Raw genomic sequence first — 19,904 nt, forward strand, 5'->3', positions numbered from 1 at the left:
AGTGTCATTCACGAGACTACAAGAAAATGGTTTGTGGTGCCGCCTTGACAAATGCTAGTTTTGGGTCATATCCTCGACAAGAATGAACAAGTCCACAGCAATATGACTGTGTAGTGCATAATACAGAGAGGCAAGGACAGGACTGTAACCTACACCCTTCTGAGTCTGCTTACTGTATTCATCTCTTGGTCTTCCCCCTACAATTTTTACCCCTCACACTTCCCTCTAGTACTAAACTGGTGATCCATTGATATCTCAGAATGTATCCTACCAACCAATCCCTTCTTCTAGTCAGGTTGTGCCACAATGTTGTATTCCCCCCCCCCCCCCCCCCCCCCAGTTCAATTCCGTACCTCCTTATTAGCTATGTGATCTACCCATCTACTCTTCAGCATTTTTCTGTAGCACCACATTAAAAAGGCTTCTATTCTCTTCTTGTTTAAACTGTTTATCATCCATGTTATACATGGCTACATTCCATACAAATGCTTTCAGAAGAGACTTCCTGGCACTTAAATCATTACGCAATGGTAGCAAATTTCCCTTCTTATCCTATGAAGTCAATTTTTTGCCTTTGCCAGTTGTCGCCAGATAATCTTAGTTTTGGGAATACGTAGATTATTAAAAATCCATTACACAATTTGTATTTAAGATTACCTTATCATTCATTCTTTACAAAACATGTTTGTATTGCGAATAACATTTCCTACATAAAGGTTATCGTGGTCTTATTGCAATGTCCTCTAACTAGCTCTTTGTAGTGTCAAAATGCAACATATTTCTTTACTTCATACTTTTCGGAGAGAGTTAAAGAGAGTCTGTGTGAAGTGATAGAGTGGATCACACATGGAGAGCCAAGTGAGGGACTTTTCTCCGTTGCAACTATGTAGAATGTACTTACTGGAACTCCATGATATGTAAAGACATTATAATCAAGAATTGCTTTGCATATGTTCATACTGAAATATATGAAAAATGGATATTAAAAAGAATTTATTTAGAAAGTTTACAAGTTTATCCAATCACAATTTTTACGTATCTGAACGAAATCTCATTATTGACAGAACTGATTTCGTTAGTACATATTGTCTAGCCATTATTACCCGGAGTACGTTATATTCTTAAACAAGTCAAGACCTAGGCCCCGACAAAATTTTTGTAGGATGACAACCAAGCCAACATCAACAACAATGAGAATTCAAGATGAGCATATTTTCTGACTTTGGTTTATTGCAAATAACAACACAGGTGAGGCCTATCTACAACTCATGTTTCCAAATTGTAATACGATACATTCCTACGTCTGTTGATTCCAACAGAAGAGTCAAAAAACTAATTGTGTGCTCCATTATTCACCTTGGTGCTTAATGGACTGTGGGAACAGGGTTGTCGGAACCTCAAACTTTTCCTGCGACGAAAGAGACTTGAAATGTGTACACACTAGAAGTTAGACGTGTTACAAAAGTTGCTGTGTAAATTTAGCTATTGCACAACACTGGTGGTAGTGATGCAATGCACACACTGTGTAGCTATCAATGTATCAGTGAATAAATCAAGAGGTCTACAGACATAAAAGAATTTTCATTTATCTAAGAAACAACAGAAGCCATTAATAAACAGAAGCTATACACAACCTTGAACCTGGATAACGCAATGCAACTTGAAGAAAACAATGCAACAAAAGATAAGTACCGAACATTTATACTTATTGCTGCCCAGTCATCTCGCAGCAACTGATTTCGGTGTGCGCACCTCCTTACCTGTGATGGCAAGTACAAATTGCGGACAAGAAAGCCAAGTGCTGTTTACATCCCGCATCACGAGAATGTTGACGACTTCTGTAGCTGCCACAATCTGAGCCCTAGCAAATTTTGCAATCAGAGGTGCTCTCTGCAACCCAGTCACTGATATTGATCTCAAATTTGTGCCTTCACTTTTCAGCAATGTTGCTGTTGTTGTGGTCTTCAGTCCTGAGACTGGTTTGATGCAGCTCTCAGTGCTGCCCTATCCTGTGCAAGCTTCTTCATCTCCAAGTACCTACTGCAACCTACATCCTTCTGAATCTGCTTAGTGTATTCATCTCTTGGTCTCCCTCTACGATTTTTACCCTCCACCCTGCTCTCCAGTACTAAATTGGTGATTCCTTGATGCTTCAGAATATGTCTAGCAACTGATCCCTTCTTCTAGTCAAGTTGTTACACAAATTCCTCTTCTCTCCAATTCTGTTCAGTACCTTCTCATTAGTTACGTGATTTATCCATCTAATCTTCAGCATTATTCTGTAGCACCACATTTTGAAAGCTTCTATTCTCTTCTTGTCCAAACTATTTATTGTCCACGTTTCACTTCCATACGTGGCTACACTCCATAGAAGTACTTTCATAAAACACTTCCTGACACTTAAACCTATACTCGTTAACAAATATCTCTTCTTCAGAAATGCTTTCCTTGCCATTGCCAGTCTACATTTTATATCCTCTCTACTTCAAACATCATCAGTTATTTTGCTCCCCAAATAGCAAAACTCCTTTACTACTTCAAGTGTCTCATTTGCTAATCTAATTCCCTCAGCATCACCTGACTTAATCAAACTAGATTCCATTCTCCTCATTTGCTTTTGTTGATGTTTATCTTATATCCTCCTTTCAAGATACTGTCCATTCCATTCAACTGCTCTTCCATGTCCTTTGCTGTCTCTGACAGAATTACAATGTCATCAGCGAACCTCAAAGTTTTTATTTCTTCTCCATGGATTTTAATTCCTACTCCAAATTTTTCTTTTGTTTCCTTTACTGCTTGCTCAATATACAGATTGAATAACATTGGGGATAGGCTACAACCCTGTCTTAGTCCCTTCCCAACCACTGCTTCCCTTTCATGCCCCTCGACTCTTATAACTGCCATCTGGTTTCTGTGCAAATTGTAAATAGCCCATCGTTCCCTGTTTTTGATCCTCGCCACCTTCAGAATCTGGAAGAAAGTATTCCAGTCAACACTGTCAGAAGCTTTCAGCAATACTGTGGCATAAATGACATCGGCCATCAGGCCGCAGTCAGTAATTTTGAGGCACAAATCTGGAAGCCCACAGTGGAGTCCCCACTCCGCCAAGCTTCTGCACTAAATGCCGTCTGTTCCAGTGGACAGTCACTGCAGATCTGGTCTGACATTCTGTGCCCAAACTGGCAAGTAGGGGCAGATGCCAGGCACAGTTGCCAGCCGCTCCGGCTTTTCGACATCGTGTCTTGGTGAAAGTGGCCCATTCGCCACGGTGCTCCACACACTGTGCACACACGTGTGAGCTGACTGGAGAATAAAGTGCCACATCACTAGGGACCAGTTCCAGGGCAATGTGTGGATGGACACCTGGCCCGCCCCAGCACATGGGTCACACGTTAATGCCTTTCGATAACCGACACATGATTGTCGGAACTGCCGGTCGCACACTCGGCGGTAGCCACACTGCACTGAGATTTCCTGTTTACAGATCTGCCAGTACCTCAAGTGGTCTGTCTGCTCACAGTGATGACACTTCTGTTTCTACCCACTTCGGCACGATACTGTCTCACCAGACAGTATACGAGTGTATCCGGCTGTGTTTTAGCCGTAGAACTGGTGATACTTAAAAGAGTTCTATGTGGAAGGCTTGCACATTCCTCATCACTCGTGGTCAGGCATCGTCCTGCTGAAATACGATACATGGAGTTGCCCGGAGGAGGAGCGGCATCTCGTCCGGCAGTAGCTGTGCTGGTTGCTCACGGTACGGAGAAGATGAGATTGCTTATTGTGTCCAGTCAGACCTACTGTCTGCCCACTGTACTGCTCAGCCATGAGGCTGTCAAACAGTGATTGAGAAGACAGCTTGTAATGTGTATGAGGGAAGCGTAATAAGAATACGAAAACACTACCTTTTGTCATTCGATCTGCCATTGGTAGCATTCGTGTGTCCTCATTACTCTTCATCACTTGTGATTTCTGGACAATAGGAGCCAAAACTGTAGCACGCATGCCAGGGTGCAGGTGACAAAGAAGGCATCAGGTCACTGATGTACGCAATTTCCTACGAGTTGCAGTGCTGTAGTGTCAAGCCAACACTGTCACAGAATGGTTAGGATGTCACAGCTTGATACGAAGCAAGCTGGGATATTTTTACTTCCTCCTCTTGTTTTGCCATCTGCCTCTTTAGAATTCATTTTTTCAATTTTAACTGATTACCATTAACATACATGAGTATAATCTGCATTTTCATAAAAGAGAAAGGTTGGCCCCCAGTTTTAAAGAATATAACCCCAGATCTAAATTTGTGCTTAGTTTTATGTATGTAATTGATTTTCTAATTTATTTGAACTATTCGTAGTTAGTATCTTTTGTTATAGGGTGAAATCAGTTATTGTTTGGTAACTTAAATTCTATTGTTGACTTATAAACAAATATAAATTCTGTACTAATTATAAACGTTTGGGAGATGACATACTAGAAATCTTACAGTATCTATTTTGCTACAATTGAAAACACGTTAGCAAAGGTAGCCCTTAATTAATAGTTCTGTCCGAAGTATTGTTTGCATACTTAATATTTGTCAATTTCATGATTTAAACAAATAATTAGGCCTAACTCTTGTTGTAGGAGAAACTGTTAAAAAGATGGAATTTTTCGATGTTTTCAGTTAATTTAATGAATTAAGTTTTAATTGTAATTTCTGTAAATTTAACTTCGAACAGTGTGTAAGTTCAGTGCCTATTATTGTGAAGATATGTAAGGGCTCAGTTTTTGGTCACGAGACAGTCAGTCTATGGCCGAGTTTCAGACAAGGAACCTGTGTTGGTTAGAATGACACAATGCATCAACTTAACAGTGAAATAAGTGTTACACCAGGGGTGCGCCATGTGTTAAAGCAATGGCAGTGTCTGCTCCGTACATACCTTTCTATTCTTAAAGAACTGTGAACTTTTTGGTTATGTTTTTACTGCACACAGATGTTCAACAGTAAACTATTCTAGCAGTGTGTGAATGTTCACCTGCAACCTATTAATGAAGTTTATGGCAAGTTAAAACAATTGTGCACTGGCCATACAAATGTGTAGTATTGGGGGGGTTGTGAACAGTGAAAGTAAAAGACTGTGAAACGCAAATGTGCCTCTGTCGGATACATCATTTACAGCAGACAGCAGTTGCACTTCCACAACCCACTTTTCAGCCAGGGTAGTAACGCAGTACGTCGACACCGAGGACAACAAACAAAGAAACAATGCAGGGAATGTCGCCACAAGCTGTGGGGATGAGATGACAGTAATCCAATACTGTTGTCACATTGTAGAGTCCAGTACATACTACAAAGTTTAATCTCCAAAAATAGGTTGATTTTAAAGAAATTTGCTTAAGTGCCTGTTCTCAAAATCATCTACAAATAAGTTAGCGGTTATGCACAATTGTGGTCACTCCATCTCCGTGCCCAAAAGCTTTTTCATCAATTAAAAAGTACATTTAAGATAGCACCACAACTACATTATTTTTTTCAATTAATAAGCTTGAGGACTCTTCGAGCTTGGGACCTTCACATTTACAAACATAATATAGTGTTAATTTTAGACCTTGATGACAAACCCAACAGAAGTATCACATATTTTGATGGGCATGCTGATGGAATTGTATTACATTGGTGCATAAGTTTGTAGAGTTTTTCTTTTGGATGTTGATATTCCAGTTGCTATGAGCTTATGTATCATTTTTTACTTTTTTATTTTATTTTATTTTATTTTTTTTTATTATTATTTGACATTCACTGTTGCTATTTGAGTTTACATGTTGTTATTTGGAGGTAGTAAGTGGAGCTGTGGATGCTAGAAAATGGAGTGCCAAGTGGTAAATCAGAACATTCCCAACATATTCTCCTGTCTGAGTTCAAGAGCGTGGTGACAGCAATGAAAGCAGCAAGAAACATTTGGACCGTATATGGGGATAATGCCGCTGGACAGAGCAGATCAAGAAAGTGGTTTTCTCATTTTAAGAGGGATTGTTTAGACATTAGTGACTCTCCAAGTTCAGGAAAACCTTTGGGGTTTGATGAAGATCATTTAAACACATTAATACACAATGATCCATATCAGCATATTCAAGAACTGGCAAATGTGATGAACTGTAATCATTGCACAACTCAGTGACAACTGTAATCAGTGGGAAAGGTTCAAATATCAGGTGTACAGATACCACATGCTTTCAGTCAAAATCACAAAACTTTGTAGGTCATCATATGTGCACCTCTGCTTGCTCGCCATCAATTGGCTTGTGAACAGTACCGACCATTCCTGTTTTGTATCATACCTGGTGACAAGAAATGGTGTCTTTATGCTAGCATAAGGAAAAGAGAGAAATGACTGAGCCAAAATAAAACAGCAATTCCCCATGCAAAGATCTGTCTGTGCACATGCATAAAAGATAATGTCACGTGTCTGGTGGAACAACGATGGTATGGTTGGTGTACTATGGATTGCTTCCCGAGGTGTAACTGTGACTGCTGACAGTTTCTTTCAACAACTGAGATGTGTTGCAGACACAATCCCAGAATGACACCAAGAAAGAGTGTGTGAAGTAATGCTAATTCACGATAATGCTTGCTCACATTCAGCTAGGCTGACAAAAAATACTAAACAAGAGTTGGATTTGAAATTCATTCTGCAACCATCTTCTTTACCTTATCTTGTGCACTCAGATTTTCATCTTTTCAACTCTCTATCGAACAACTTCAAGGAAATTCCTGTCTGGATGAAAATGCACTCTGAACATGGCTCAACGAATTCTTTGCCTCAAAACCATGTGATTTCTACAGGTGCAGAATTGAGAAGTTACCCCATCATTGGCAGACTGTTGTAAACAGTGAAGGAGTATATATTATTATGACTAAAGTCTCTGTTATGTATATCTGTTGTGTTTATTCAGCTTATGGAAAAACACTATGAGCTTACGAGGTCTGTGAAAAAAAATCCGGAATTTTGTCCACAACATTTTTCTACGCTTATCTTTTACTTATTGTGCATGGTCTCCTCTGAAACACTCACCTCCAGAACTGATACACCACTCCCAATGCTTTTCCACCACTGGAAGCAGTCTTGGTATGCCTCTTGCTGGATCACGTGAAGTGCTGTATGTGAATTTCTTTTATCTCGTATATTGTTGGAAATCTATGTCTTTTCAACGGGGTTTTCAACTTTGGTAATAAAAAAACGTTCACAGGGGCCAGATCTGAAGAGTATGGAGGAAGAGGCAGCACAGTGATTTCGTGTTTTGTACAACAGTCATACACCAGCAGGGATGAATGTACGGTTGCATTATCGTGATGTAAGAGTCAAGAGTTGTCTTGCCACATTTCAGACCGTTTCCATCCCACATTTTCTCTCAGGTGTCACAACATGTCCTGATAGTATCATCAATTAACAGTCTGTCCCTGTGGCACGAATTCGTGATAAACTAATTCTTCAGATTTGAAGAAAACTATCAGCGTGTTGTAAACAGCGAATGAGTAAATATTATTACGACTAAAGTTTCTGTAATGTGTATATGTTGTGTTTATTCAGCTTATGGAAAAACACTATGAACTTATGAGGTCTGTACAAAAAATTACGGAACCTTGGTCTCAACATCATAACTATAGGTCCACATGTCATCATCAGTTTTGATTTTCTTAAGGGACATTTTGTTCTCATTTGCGCAATCCAAAAGCTTTTCACAGATTGCGAGGCAAAGGTCTTTCTTGATTTGACTCATGAGCCGTGGAATGAACTTGGTGACAACATGATGCATTCCAAGATGCCATGTCAGGATTTCATGACATAATCCTACTGAAATGTTACATTCTTCCACAATCTCTCGAACACTAAGTCTTCAATTGGCACACACGATTTCACTGATGTTCCTCACATGAGTGTTGCTGGTAGACGTCAAAGGGCATCCTGAACAAGGGTCATCTTTACCTTCCTTCCGGCAATTTTTAGATCATGTGAACCATTTGTAACACCAAGTATAGCTTAAGCATTTGCCACCGTAGGCTTCCTGCAACATTTGGTGTGTTTCTGTAAAGGTTTTCTTGGGTTTCATGCAAAATTTAATACAGATGCATTGCTTCTCTAACACTACCATCTCGAAATTCACAAACTATGTGGCACAATGTTCTGCTCAAAACAGCACTGATCAAAATAACTAACAAATATACAACAATGAAGCTTCCCATACTTACACACTAAAAATAGGCATGTGTAGGGATGCCAACCGCATTTTGCTCCAACGCATTGTTGGCCTGAAATTATGAATGTTCCGGAATTTTTTGAGCAGAACAGACCTCGCGGTAGCCAACCCAATATTTATATTAATTGCTAGTAAAAAGTTCTACACATCTTCAAAGTTCGCATTTGCTTGGGATGTTCCTTTTACGTGTTACAATTTTGACTGAATCATTTACTAAAAACGTAACATTATATTGTTTGTACTGTACCTGGAGGACACGAACAAGTGGGCACTTTGTTCACTACTTTGCATTGTGCATTCTTTCCACAAGGATTTGGTATGCAAAGAGACTCTGAAAAAGAAAAGTTCTCTTTAGAAATACATAAAATGTGAAATGCCTGAAACTGCCTTAATATGCTGGAATACAATGAGCGACCAGATGAAAGCATACAAATTGTCCAGTGGCATTAGAATTGCATAAAAGAACTATAAATAAGCAGAGAATGGCCTTTACTTGCAGTTAATTTCTGCACCCAATGTGAAATACATCACAATGTAAGAGCATCTATGCAGTGAAATTTATTCAGTATACAGAAAGAAACAAACAAGTTGATTTATTTCAGAATGGCTTATCCAGTCATTTCACAAATGGTGCAACAAATTGTCTTATATATGCTCACAGCCTAGACTCCAGTCAGACAAGATAGCACACTGTGTCAACCACTCAAAACCATCTCTGCTACTGAAAATTGTGTGCAAGAAGCCACACACAAAAATAAAATCTCGGCCAATTTTTTATGGCAAGTGCTGTGTCAGAAATACCTTTAGAAAAGAAATTAATTAAACCCTTAACTGAAAAGTCACAAAGTCCATCATTCCTTGTATTACACCATAATGTCCAGTCATTCAGAAATAAGATTCAAATGCTGGAAGTGTTACTGCAGTCTCAAATAAATCCAGATGTAATATGTATTACCGAACACTGGCTGTCTAAAGAAGAAATTCAGTCAACCTCTATTCCAAGGTACTCATTAACAAGCTTTTATTGTAGGAATTTCTCCACACATGGCGGTACTGTTATATTTGTAAAGGGCCAGATAAAATTCAGTGAGGTAGGCCTAAATGAACAGATTGCATTATCTGAAGATAAGGAATTTGAGCACTCTATAGTTAAGCTGCCTGAACTAAACTATATAATTATAAATGTATACAGAGCACCAAGTAGTAATATTCCAAATTTTATGACCAAATTAGAAGTTCTGCTGAATAGTGTCAGCTCATTAAATATGAGAATAATACTTTGTGGTGATTTTAACATTGATTTATCAAAAAACAGTAATGCTAAACTTGATTTGTTAAACATGACCAAATCCTTTAATATGATCCCCACAATACACTCTCCAACAAGATCAACAGAGCATACTGATTCAATAATTGATCAAATCTTCATAACTGATACTGGTTACAAATTCACTGGCGAAGTACTGATCATGGGATACAGTGACCATGATGCTCAGCTACTGAGCGTTGACATGGAAAATAGTAAAATCAGCCCCAAAAAAGTATTTCCAAGAAGAAACTTTTCAGATGACAATATTAGGATTTTTAACTTCCTATTAGCTAAGGAAAATTGGGACAGTGTTTACATGCAAACAACTGTTGATAATATGTTCTTAAGCTTCCATAACACCTTCCTTTATTACTTTAATACAGCATTTCCTTTTGAAACAAAAACTTCAAGCAATCAAAATAGAAAGTCGTGGGTAGCAAAAGGAATCAAAATTTCTAGTGAGAGAAACAGATTTCTCCAATATTGCTCCAAAAAATACATAGTCACTGAAGAATTTTCTGACTATTGTAAAGCCTACTAAAAACTTATCTTAGAGTGATTAGACAGGCAAAACTTTTATGGAATGACAATTTCATAAGAAACTCTTCAAACAAAATGAAAGCTATGTAGAAAGTTATTAAAAAAGAAACTTGTAGTTCAACACCTAAAAAGGAAAACATTTCTCTAACACTTAATGACTCTAAGGTCACAGATCCATACACAGTTGTAAAGAAGTTAATGAATATTTCACCTCACTAGCAGAAGATCTCATTCAGGCAAACTGCAAGGTATCGTTCTTCAATTCCACCAATACGTCAAACAGCACTAATGCTACAATGTTTGTTTATGAAACAAACCCTGATGAAATTAGGAACATAATAAAACTGTTACCCAATAAAATCTGTAGTGGCTATGATGAAGTACCTGACCTCATATTAAGGGTGTGTGCTCCCCATATAGTAAAGCCATTATCAACCATCTACAACCAATCATTAAAAACTGGCTTTTTTCCAGATGCTCTCAAAATAGCTAAAGTCTCGCCATTACTAAAGAAAGGTTCCCCTGATTTAGTATCCAATTATAGACCATTATCCATATTAAGCATCTTTTCAAAAATCCTGGAAAAACTTTTTTATGACAGGCTTATTAATTTCATAAAAAACCACGCACTAATCAGCATTCAACAACATGGTTTTAGTAAATCTTTATCCACCCAGACAGCAATTTTTGAACTGTTGGACCACATACTGAAATCAATTGACCAACATAATATAGCTGCAGGTATCTTCTTAGATCTCTCTAAAGCCTTTGACGTACTAGATCATAAAATACTGCTTGCTAAATTGGAAAGAAGAGGAATGAGAGGTGTGGCTCACAACTGGCTATGCTCTTACCTACAAAACCGCAGACAGAAGGTATCACTTCAATACAATATTAATGTACAGAATAAAATAAATAACACAGTTTTCCTCTCGGAGGAAAGAACAATAAGATATGGAGTTCCCCAGGGTTCTGTTCTAGGGTCATTACTTTTCCTCATTCACATAGATGATCTTGTTGAACGTATGAGCCCACAAAAAACTATCCTGTTTGCTGATGAGACAAGCATAGTGTTGACTTGATCTAGCCCTGAATCCCTTCAGACAATATCTGATAACTCTATGAAAAAACCTTCTGAGTGGTTTAACAAAAATGGCTTAATTGTTAATAGTGGGAAAACTGTATGTATCAACTTCCATCTAATTCCCACATCCAATCAAAAAACTATCCAAGTAAAGTTAAATAATGATAAAATTGAAAATGTAAATGCAACAAAATTTTTGGGTCTATGGGTCCAACAAAATTTAAAATGGGACACACATATAAACAACTTATCAAAGAAACTCTCATCATTGTGCTATGGACTAAGAATACTAAAATCTACTACAAGTAAATCCACACTAATGCAAGCATACCATGCGCAGTTCCACTCTTTGCTCCGCTATGGAATAATCTTTTGGGGAAATTCAACTCACAGCACAAATATATTTAAACTACAAAAAAGAGCACTGAGGATAATCTGTGGCCTCAAAAAGCTGGAATCCTGTAAATGTCAATTTATAAAACTTAATGTTCTAAGCATCCCATCCCTATTCATTCAAGAAACAATCCTATTCACCAGGGAATACCTCTCAAGAACAGGCAAATTAATCCAAAACAATGATATACACGCTCGTTATACCAGAGGGCAATCTAATATCCATCAAATTTTTTCAAGGACATCATCATACCAAAAATATATAACTCATCTGGGTGTCGTATTACACAATAAAATTCCAGAACAAATAAAAACTGCTCCAGATCCAATATTTAAAAATAAACTAAAGGCATTTCTGACAAAGCACTGTTTCTATTCAGTACAAGAATTCCTGGAAATGAAAAATTATAAAGTTCCTTTGTAAAATACTGTGATTGGAGTAAAACATTCTGTAGGCAAAATAATAACCTAATTTCTACTATACACAACTACGTTTCAGTTTCACTTCCCCAAATTTTTTAACTCGCTTTTTGAATGTACAAGTACACATTCTATTAGTATTAAAACTTAATTGTCTGTGAAATCTCAATGTTAATTTCATGTTTAATGTAGTTTTTAAATGACATTGTCCTTCTGTTGTGTTTCCAGTTGACATTTTCACTATTCTGTAATCTCAGTGATTATTTGTGTAAATTTAAAGTAGCACTACATTGCCTACATGTTTCTGTTGTGTTTCCAGTTGACATTTTCACTGTTCTGCAATCTCAGTGACTATTTGTGTAAATTTAAAGTAGCACTACATTGCCGACATGTTTCTTAGTTCCCCATGTAAATTGTTTATATTCTCTGTATGTGAAGTTACTATATTCATCAGATGGCCGAAGTGGCCGTGCGGTTAAAGGCGCTGCATCTGGAACCGCAAGACCGCTACGGTCGCAGGTTCGAATCCTGCCTCGGGCATGGATGTTTGCGATGTCCTTAGGTTAGTTAGGTTTAACTAGTTCTAAGTTCTAGGGGACTAATGACCTCAGCAGTTGAGTCCCATAGTGCTTAGAGCCATTTGAACCATTTACTATATTCATCAATGAACAATTTTGTGTACATTTTTTTAAATGGCAGTCCATTGCCTATTTTTTTTCTCCAAACTACATATTTGTTAAGAAAAATGACTTGTCCTATATCATGTGTACTTTGTACAATATGTGATCCACAGGATAAATAAATAAATACAAATACATTTAGAGATGAGTCTGTGAAAACATCAACCATTGCTCAAGAAGATGACTTTTTTAATTGAATTGAATTGAATTTTATTTATCCTGTAAGATTACACCGTGAGCAGTGAATGTATGAGAAACATAGGACATATCAACAACATAAAACATTCATTATCATTTATTTTCTAAGAAGCAACCGCTTTGATTACACTCTCTAGCACAATTAATTATAACAATATTATAAAAAGTAAAGTTGCTACTGAGCTGCAGATAGGCACAACAAAAAGACTGTCACAAATAAAGCTTTCAGCCAGTAAGGCCTTTGTCAACAGTAGGCGACAGTAACACACGCGCGCGCGCGCACACACACACACACACACACACACACACACACACACACACACACGCAAACTCAAGCTCACACACACAACTGCAGTCTCAGGCAACTGCAACCATTATAAAGAATAATACACACAAATTTAATTCAATACACACTCTTTAACACCATAAAATTTCTTTTCCACCATTTAGTCTTGAGAGTTTCTTTGGTACGCTAGGGTCATGAATGCTGGCATTCAGGTTTCCAGACACAGCCCTTAGTAACTGGATATCTGACTACTGAGGTAATTTTCAAGCATTATCATCACCAGTTGAGGTGTGCTTCATGTATTTCCTGCTGTGTGTTGCAGTCAGGTACACTAGCATTTGCAATCCACTCTCAAATATCTCTTGTGATGTACATTATTGTTTTACTGCAGTGTGGCTTCAGTTGCCTGAGTCATGTGTATGAGTTGTGTTTGCATAATACTTTTACATTCCATCCTGGATTTTCCATTGCTTGATTATTGTTTTATATATATGTACAAGAATGTATAAAATTAAGATGCCTACGTTTTTTAGTCAGATTCATTTAGTACCTAATAATTTAGTGGATCATGCTGCCTCCAGCTTTGTTCCAATCATTTCTAGTCCAGACAGACAGCCTTCTCTTTAAATAAAATTAGTAATAAACAGTCTCTATTTCCCAGTAATGTTATCTAAAGATGTGCAAAGTGCACTATTGGTTTTTTTAAAATCTGAAAATCACACTTGTGATGATAATAAGTTTAAATAATGCCAGAATAACAAGAAAAGTGTCCACTATGTTTGAATTATAAAAGTGGTTTGTTTTACAAAAATTGCATTTTTCATGCACATGAAAAAATTTTTTGTGAAGTTACACATGTTTTTACAGTCTGGTAATAGAATGTTAACTGGCGAATGATAAAATATTGTTGGATACTTTATGGAATAGATTTGAAAATTCATAATTACACACATACTTTATGGAACAGATTTGAAAATTCATAATTACACACATTTTCTTTGAAAATAATCATAATTAAATTAAAAATAAATTTCATGTTTTTGGCAGACAAATAGTGGGTGGAGAGTCGTTGATGGCATTATGTGCAGAGCAGTCATGTGCAGATGTGCTGTGGATAAATTTTTTGAAGAATTTGTGAAACAGTATGATTACAAGTTGAAAGTATTATGTCATATTGCAGGGTAAAAATGGTTTACGATTTGGTTTATCAGCGGAAAGGTGCGCAGAATTAGTTATGAAATTTATGATCAAAATGGCTTAATGGCAGTACACGCTGCTGTTAGTACATAATTGAAAAAAGCAATGTGACTGTAAAACGAGTGTGTGCCAAAAGGATAATAAATTGATTTGTGCTGTTACAATTTCAAAGGGATATTTTCCATTTCACAACTGAGAAACTTTTGATCTATTTGTTGCCTACACAGTTAATTTAAAAAAAACTTCATTTTTTCCTAACATACGGGATGATTAATTTCATTTCAATTTATTGTCTTCCTGTAAAGCATTTACACAATATATGAACTGTTACAAGTGTAATTAACATGCAAAGTACATGTAAAACAAACATAATAACAGAATATCACTTAAATATGTGTTTTCAATGCATTTTTCAGAGTACAACATTGTCTTGAGCATGTACATAAATGTTAAGACTAATTTTACACACATTCAAAGTACTCATCTATGTCCTACAAACTTTACTTAAAAGGTAATTTTTAAAGTCAGTCTTAAATTTTACTTCTTCTGTTATTTCCTTCATTTAATCTGGCAGAGCATTGTAAATTTTTATTCCAATATAACTTACATGCTTTTGGGTTTGTATTATTCTTACTCTTTCTGCATGTAAATTTTTACAATTGTAAGTATTATAATTGCAGCAGTTGTCCTTGGTAGGTAAATTGTTCAGGTTTGCTCTTGAACATAGAATGCTTATAAATATACACACTGATGATGTGAGTATATGTAACTGTTAGAAGAGAGGCATACAGTGAGTTCTTGGAGAATTGTGTGTTGTAATTTGAATAGCACTTTTCTGTAGTTTGAATGTATCTATTAAGTATGATTTAGTTTTACCCCAGAATACTATACACCAAAATATACAATAGACTGCAATAAAGCAAAATACACTAATCTAGCACACTGTCTGCTGCATATTTTATATATTATCCTCAATGCAAAACATGCTGAACTGAGCCTGTGGGATAAATAATTGATGTCGTCTTTCCAGCTTAAGTGTTGACCAATGTGCATGCCCAGAAATTTTCAAGGTTCCAGATTCAAAATGCTGTAGAAACCACTCTTCCGAATGACATCAAGTTTAAATGACATTTATCAAAGGGAGAAACATTATGGAAAAAAATTAATGAAATTTAATCACAATTTTACTGCAAGATGGTGCTGTTAGCAACAGAATATGCAAAATAAAGGACACAGGTTACATGGCTGTCCTTCAGTTTGCATCTGAGGTACTCGGCACAACTGTTGCAATGCAGCATTGTGTGCCGCTGGTGAAGCTCTTTACAAGAACTGACAGTGCTCTAGTAGCTCTGCAGAAGCTCTGCACATTCGTTGTTGTAGTTGTGGTCTTCAGTCCTGTGACTGTTTTGATGCAGCTCTCCATGCTACTCTATCCTGTGCAAGCTTCTTCATCTCCCAGTACCTACTGCAGCCTACATCCTCCTGAATCTGCTTAGTATATTCATCTCTTGGTCTCCCTCTACGATTTTTACCCTCCACACTGCCCTCCCATACTAAATTGGTGATCCCTCGATGTCTCAGAACATGTCCTACCAACCAGTCCCTTCTTCTAGTCACGTTGTGCCACAAACTCCTCTTCTCCCCAATCCTATTCAATACCTCCTCATTATTTATGTGATCTACCCATCTAATCTTCACCATTCTTCTGTAGCACCACATTTCAAAAGCTTCTATTCTCTTCTTGTCCAAACTATTTATCGTCCATGTTCCACTTCCATACATGGCAACACTCCATACAAATACTTTCAGAAACGATTTCCTGACACTTAAATCTATACTCGATGTTAACAAATTTCTCTTCTTCAGAAATGCTTCCCTTGCCATTGCCAGTCTACATTTTCTATCCTCTCTACTTCGACCATCATCAGTTATTTTGCTCCCCAAATAGCAAAACTCATTTACTACTTTAAGTGTCTCTTTTCCTAATCTAATTCCCTCAGCATCACCCGACTTAATTCAACTACATTCCATTATCCTTAATTTGCTTTTGTTGATGTTCATCTTATATTCTCCTTTCAAGACACTGTCCATTCGGTTCAACGGCTCTTCCAGGTCCTTTCTGTCTCTGACAGAATTACAATGTCATCGGCGAACCTCAAAGTTTTTATTTCTTCTCCATGGATTTTAATACCTACTCTGAATTTTTGTTTGTTTCCTTTACTGCTTGCTCAATAAACAGATTGAATAACATTGGGGAGAGGCTACAATCCTGTCTCACTCTCTTCCCAACCACTGCTTCCCTTTCGTGCCCCTCGATTCTTATAACTGCCATCTGTTTCCTGTACAAATTGTAAATAGCCTTTCGCTCCCTGTATTTTACCCCTGCCACCTTAAGAATTTGAATGACAGAATTCTAGTCAACATTGTCAAAAGCTTTATGTAAGTCTACAAATGTTAGGAATGTAGGTTTGCCTCTCCTTAATCTTTCTTCTACATTAAGTCGTAAGGTCAGTATTGCCTCACATGTTCCAACATTTCTACAGAATCCAAACTGATCTTCCCCGAGGTCAACTTCTACCAGTCAACACCTGCTTTCTTTGGGATTGGAATTATTATATTCTTCTTGATGTCTGAGGGTATTTCGCCTGTCTCATACATCCTGCTCACCAGATGGCAGAGTTTTGTCAGGACTGGCTCTCCCAAGGCTGTCAGTAGTTCTAATGGAATAATGTTGTCTACTCCCGGGGTCATGTTTCGACTCAGGTCTTTCAGTGCTCTGTCAACCTCTTCACGCAGTATCGTATCTCCTGTTTCATCTTCATCTACATCCTCTTCAATTTCCATAATATTGTCCTCAAGTACATCACCCTTGTATAGACCCTCTATATACTCCTTCCACCTTTGTGCTTTCCCTTCTTTGCTTAGAATTGGGTTTCCATCTGAGCTCTTGATATTCATACAAGTGGTTCTCTTTTTTCCAAAGGTTTCTTTAATTTCCCTGTAGGCAGTATCTATCTTACCACTAGTGAGATAAGCCTCTACATCCTTACATTTGTCCTCTAGCCATCCCTGCTTAGCCATTTTGCACTTCCTGTCGATCTCATTTTTGAGACGTTTGTATTCCTTTTTGCCTGCTTCATTTACTGCATTTTTATATTTTCTCCTTTCATCAATTAAATTCAATATTTCTTCTGTTACCCAATGATTTCTACTAGCCCTCATCTTTTTACCTACTTGATCCTCTGCTGCTAAAATGATCAAACACCCATGGACATCACCAGCTTACATGGACCGAAGACATGCAAATGGCTTTCGCACGTTCAGTTGACAGATTGGTTTCGGCACTGCCTTTAGCCCACCCGGTGCTGGGCGCACTCTTACATTCACTACTGATGCCAGCACAGTAGCAATAGGCACGATACTCGAACTCCAACAATGAACAAGTGGAGCCACTCTGGTTTTTCTACAAAAAGCTCTCAAAAGCCCAAACGCAGTACTCCGCATTTCACCGAGAACTTTTAGCAATCTACAAAGCTGTCCGCTGTTTCAGAGAAGATATTGACGGGCGAGCGATTGTGATTTACAAAAGGCCATAAACTGATTGCGGACGTGATTCAACATCTGTTGACATGAGTTACTCCGAGACAATTTAGATACTTGGACTATATTTCTCAATTTACAATGGATATCTGCTACTTATGGGTAGGTCAATACTATATTGCTTCAACTGAACTACCTCCAAATGGCACAGGAACAGACATCAGATCTGTCAATTACGGTGCTTGCTTCTGACCCAGCAACCAGTCTGAGGTTTGGACAATGTCAGCTACCAGAGACAGACGCAGATCTACTCTATGATACTTCGCTTGGAAAACGACAGCCACTGGTTCCAGTGCCCTTTCACAAAGCCATTTTCCAGTCGTTGCAAAATCTCTCCCATCCAGTAATATGCCCCACAATGAACTTGTCACTGACAATTTCATACACCTGGATGTTAAAAGAGACAGCAAAGTATGGACACACGCATGCACTGCCTGCCAACAAAGCAAAGTCGGTCGTCAGACACAATCGCCACTAGGCCACTTCACAGTTCTGTGGGGATGATTTTATCACATTCCTTTGGACCTTGTTGGCCCTTTACTGGAATCTTCAGGATAAAAATATATCCTCTCAATGACTGATGGGGGTGACACGACGAGTTGAGGTGACACTGATGACCGATATGATGGCAAAAGCCACAGCTACAACATTTGCGCAAATGTAGATCGCCCAGTTCAGCTGCCCACTCATGATAACAATGGAGGACGACAGTAGACGTCTCGTTGTTTGAAGCATTACGCAACACGTGGGGCATCGACCTCTGGTGTATGAAAGTGACCACCCACATAGTAACAGTCTCGTTGAGAAGTGGCCCAGAAATGAAAGCAGCACTCATGTGTCATGGTGGTGAATGGGGGGGAAGTGCTCCCTCAGGTCTCGCTAGGGGTGCATAACACTGCAAAAGAGGATTTACAGGTGTCGCTTGCCGAATTGCTATGTGGAGACATACTGCAACTACCGGAGGACCTTTTCAAGCCACCCACAGACAACGACCCACAACCATTACTGGAACTACTAAAACCAGTATGGAGAAGAATTCAGTGCATCACCACAGCCCCACACAACACTGCCTACTCTTGTATACAAGGCACCGGTCACGACACAATCTGTCATGCCGTGTGACGAGACGACACGGTCTGACCTGCACTCATGACTCCGTACGAGGGTCCATACCGAATCATCGACTGCAGCGATAAAACTTTCCGAATCCAGGGCGATGGCAATCTGGCAACGGTGGCTGTCAACCATTGTGGAGCTGGCATAGACTTTGGAAGATCTCTCCACTGATTCTAAACCACTTTTATTGCCACCACAGACGTTGATGGAACTTGAATGACCAGCATCACCCGTGCGACGGCCGATGGCAGTGGACGACAGAGCACCACCTCCCACCTCGGTGTACGGCTGACCACGGCACTTCCCGCAACACCTCACAGATTACAAATTCACGTAAGCGGCAGCAGTAACTGCCCCCCCGCCGTGCTCTGCACTCCCCGGGCCAGGAGGAGGTGGGTTGGTCTTTGGGGACTCTGAACAATGACATCACTGATGGACAATGTACATGCTCTCTTCTGGGGCCACAATTAGTATACGCTCTGTGCTTTCATAGTTAATGGATGCTACATATTGTATTACGTGGAAATAAAATGCTGTGTACAGAATGCAGCGCTGTCGGTAATAATTCACTATCATATTGCCTAGACTGTGAAAACTCACCAAAAACTTTTATTACAAACCTGTTCAAATAAAACAAGAGTTTACAAGATGATAGAATTTATTGCTATGTCCTCTTTGGTTTCACAAAATTATCAAATTTTAAACAGAGCAGTAGATTGTTGTGGTCGCTAGTTTCCCGTGCATCCCTCGCACTAGTGCCACGCAAGTCTAATTTCCTCGACTGTTCGAGCGAGATCGACACTGCATCGAATGCATCAGCGTATCAGGAAATCTCTAACTGTTGGT

The 19,904-nt window shown here is 38.4% G+C and overlaps 1 protein-coding gene across 2 annotated transcripts in view; it reads right to left on the minus strand.

Moving 5' to 3' along the window:
* LOC124711415 (neurogenic locus notch homolog protein 1-like) overlaps nt 1-19,904 on the minus strand; it is a 170,988-nt gene that overhangs the window by 90,260 nt on the left and 60,824 nt on the right. For both annotated transcript variants that reach the window (XM_047241474.1, XM_047241475.1), the window contains exon 5: nt 8,483-8,566. In XM_047241474.1, the coding sequence (XP_047097430.1) occupies nt 8,483-8,566 (84 nt within the window). The remainder of the gene's footprint in view (nt 1-8,482; nt 8,567-19,904) is intronic.

This window comes from Schistocerca piceifrons, chromosome 8, assembly GCF_021461385.2.
Source record: "Schistocerca piceifrons isolate TAMUIC-IGC-003096 chromosome 8, iqSchPice1.1, whole genome shotgun sequence".
Taxonomy (NCBI): Eukaryota; Metazoa; Arthropoda; class Insecta; order Orthoptera; family Acrididae; genus Schistocerca; species Schistocerca piceifrons.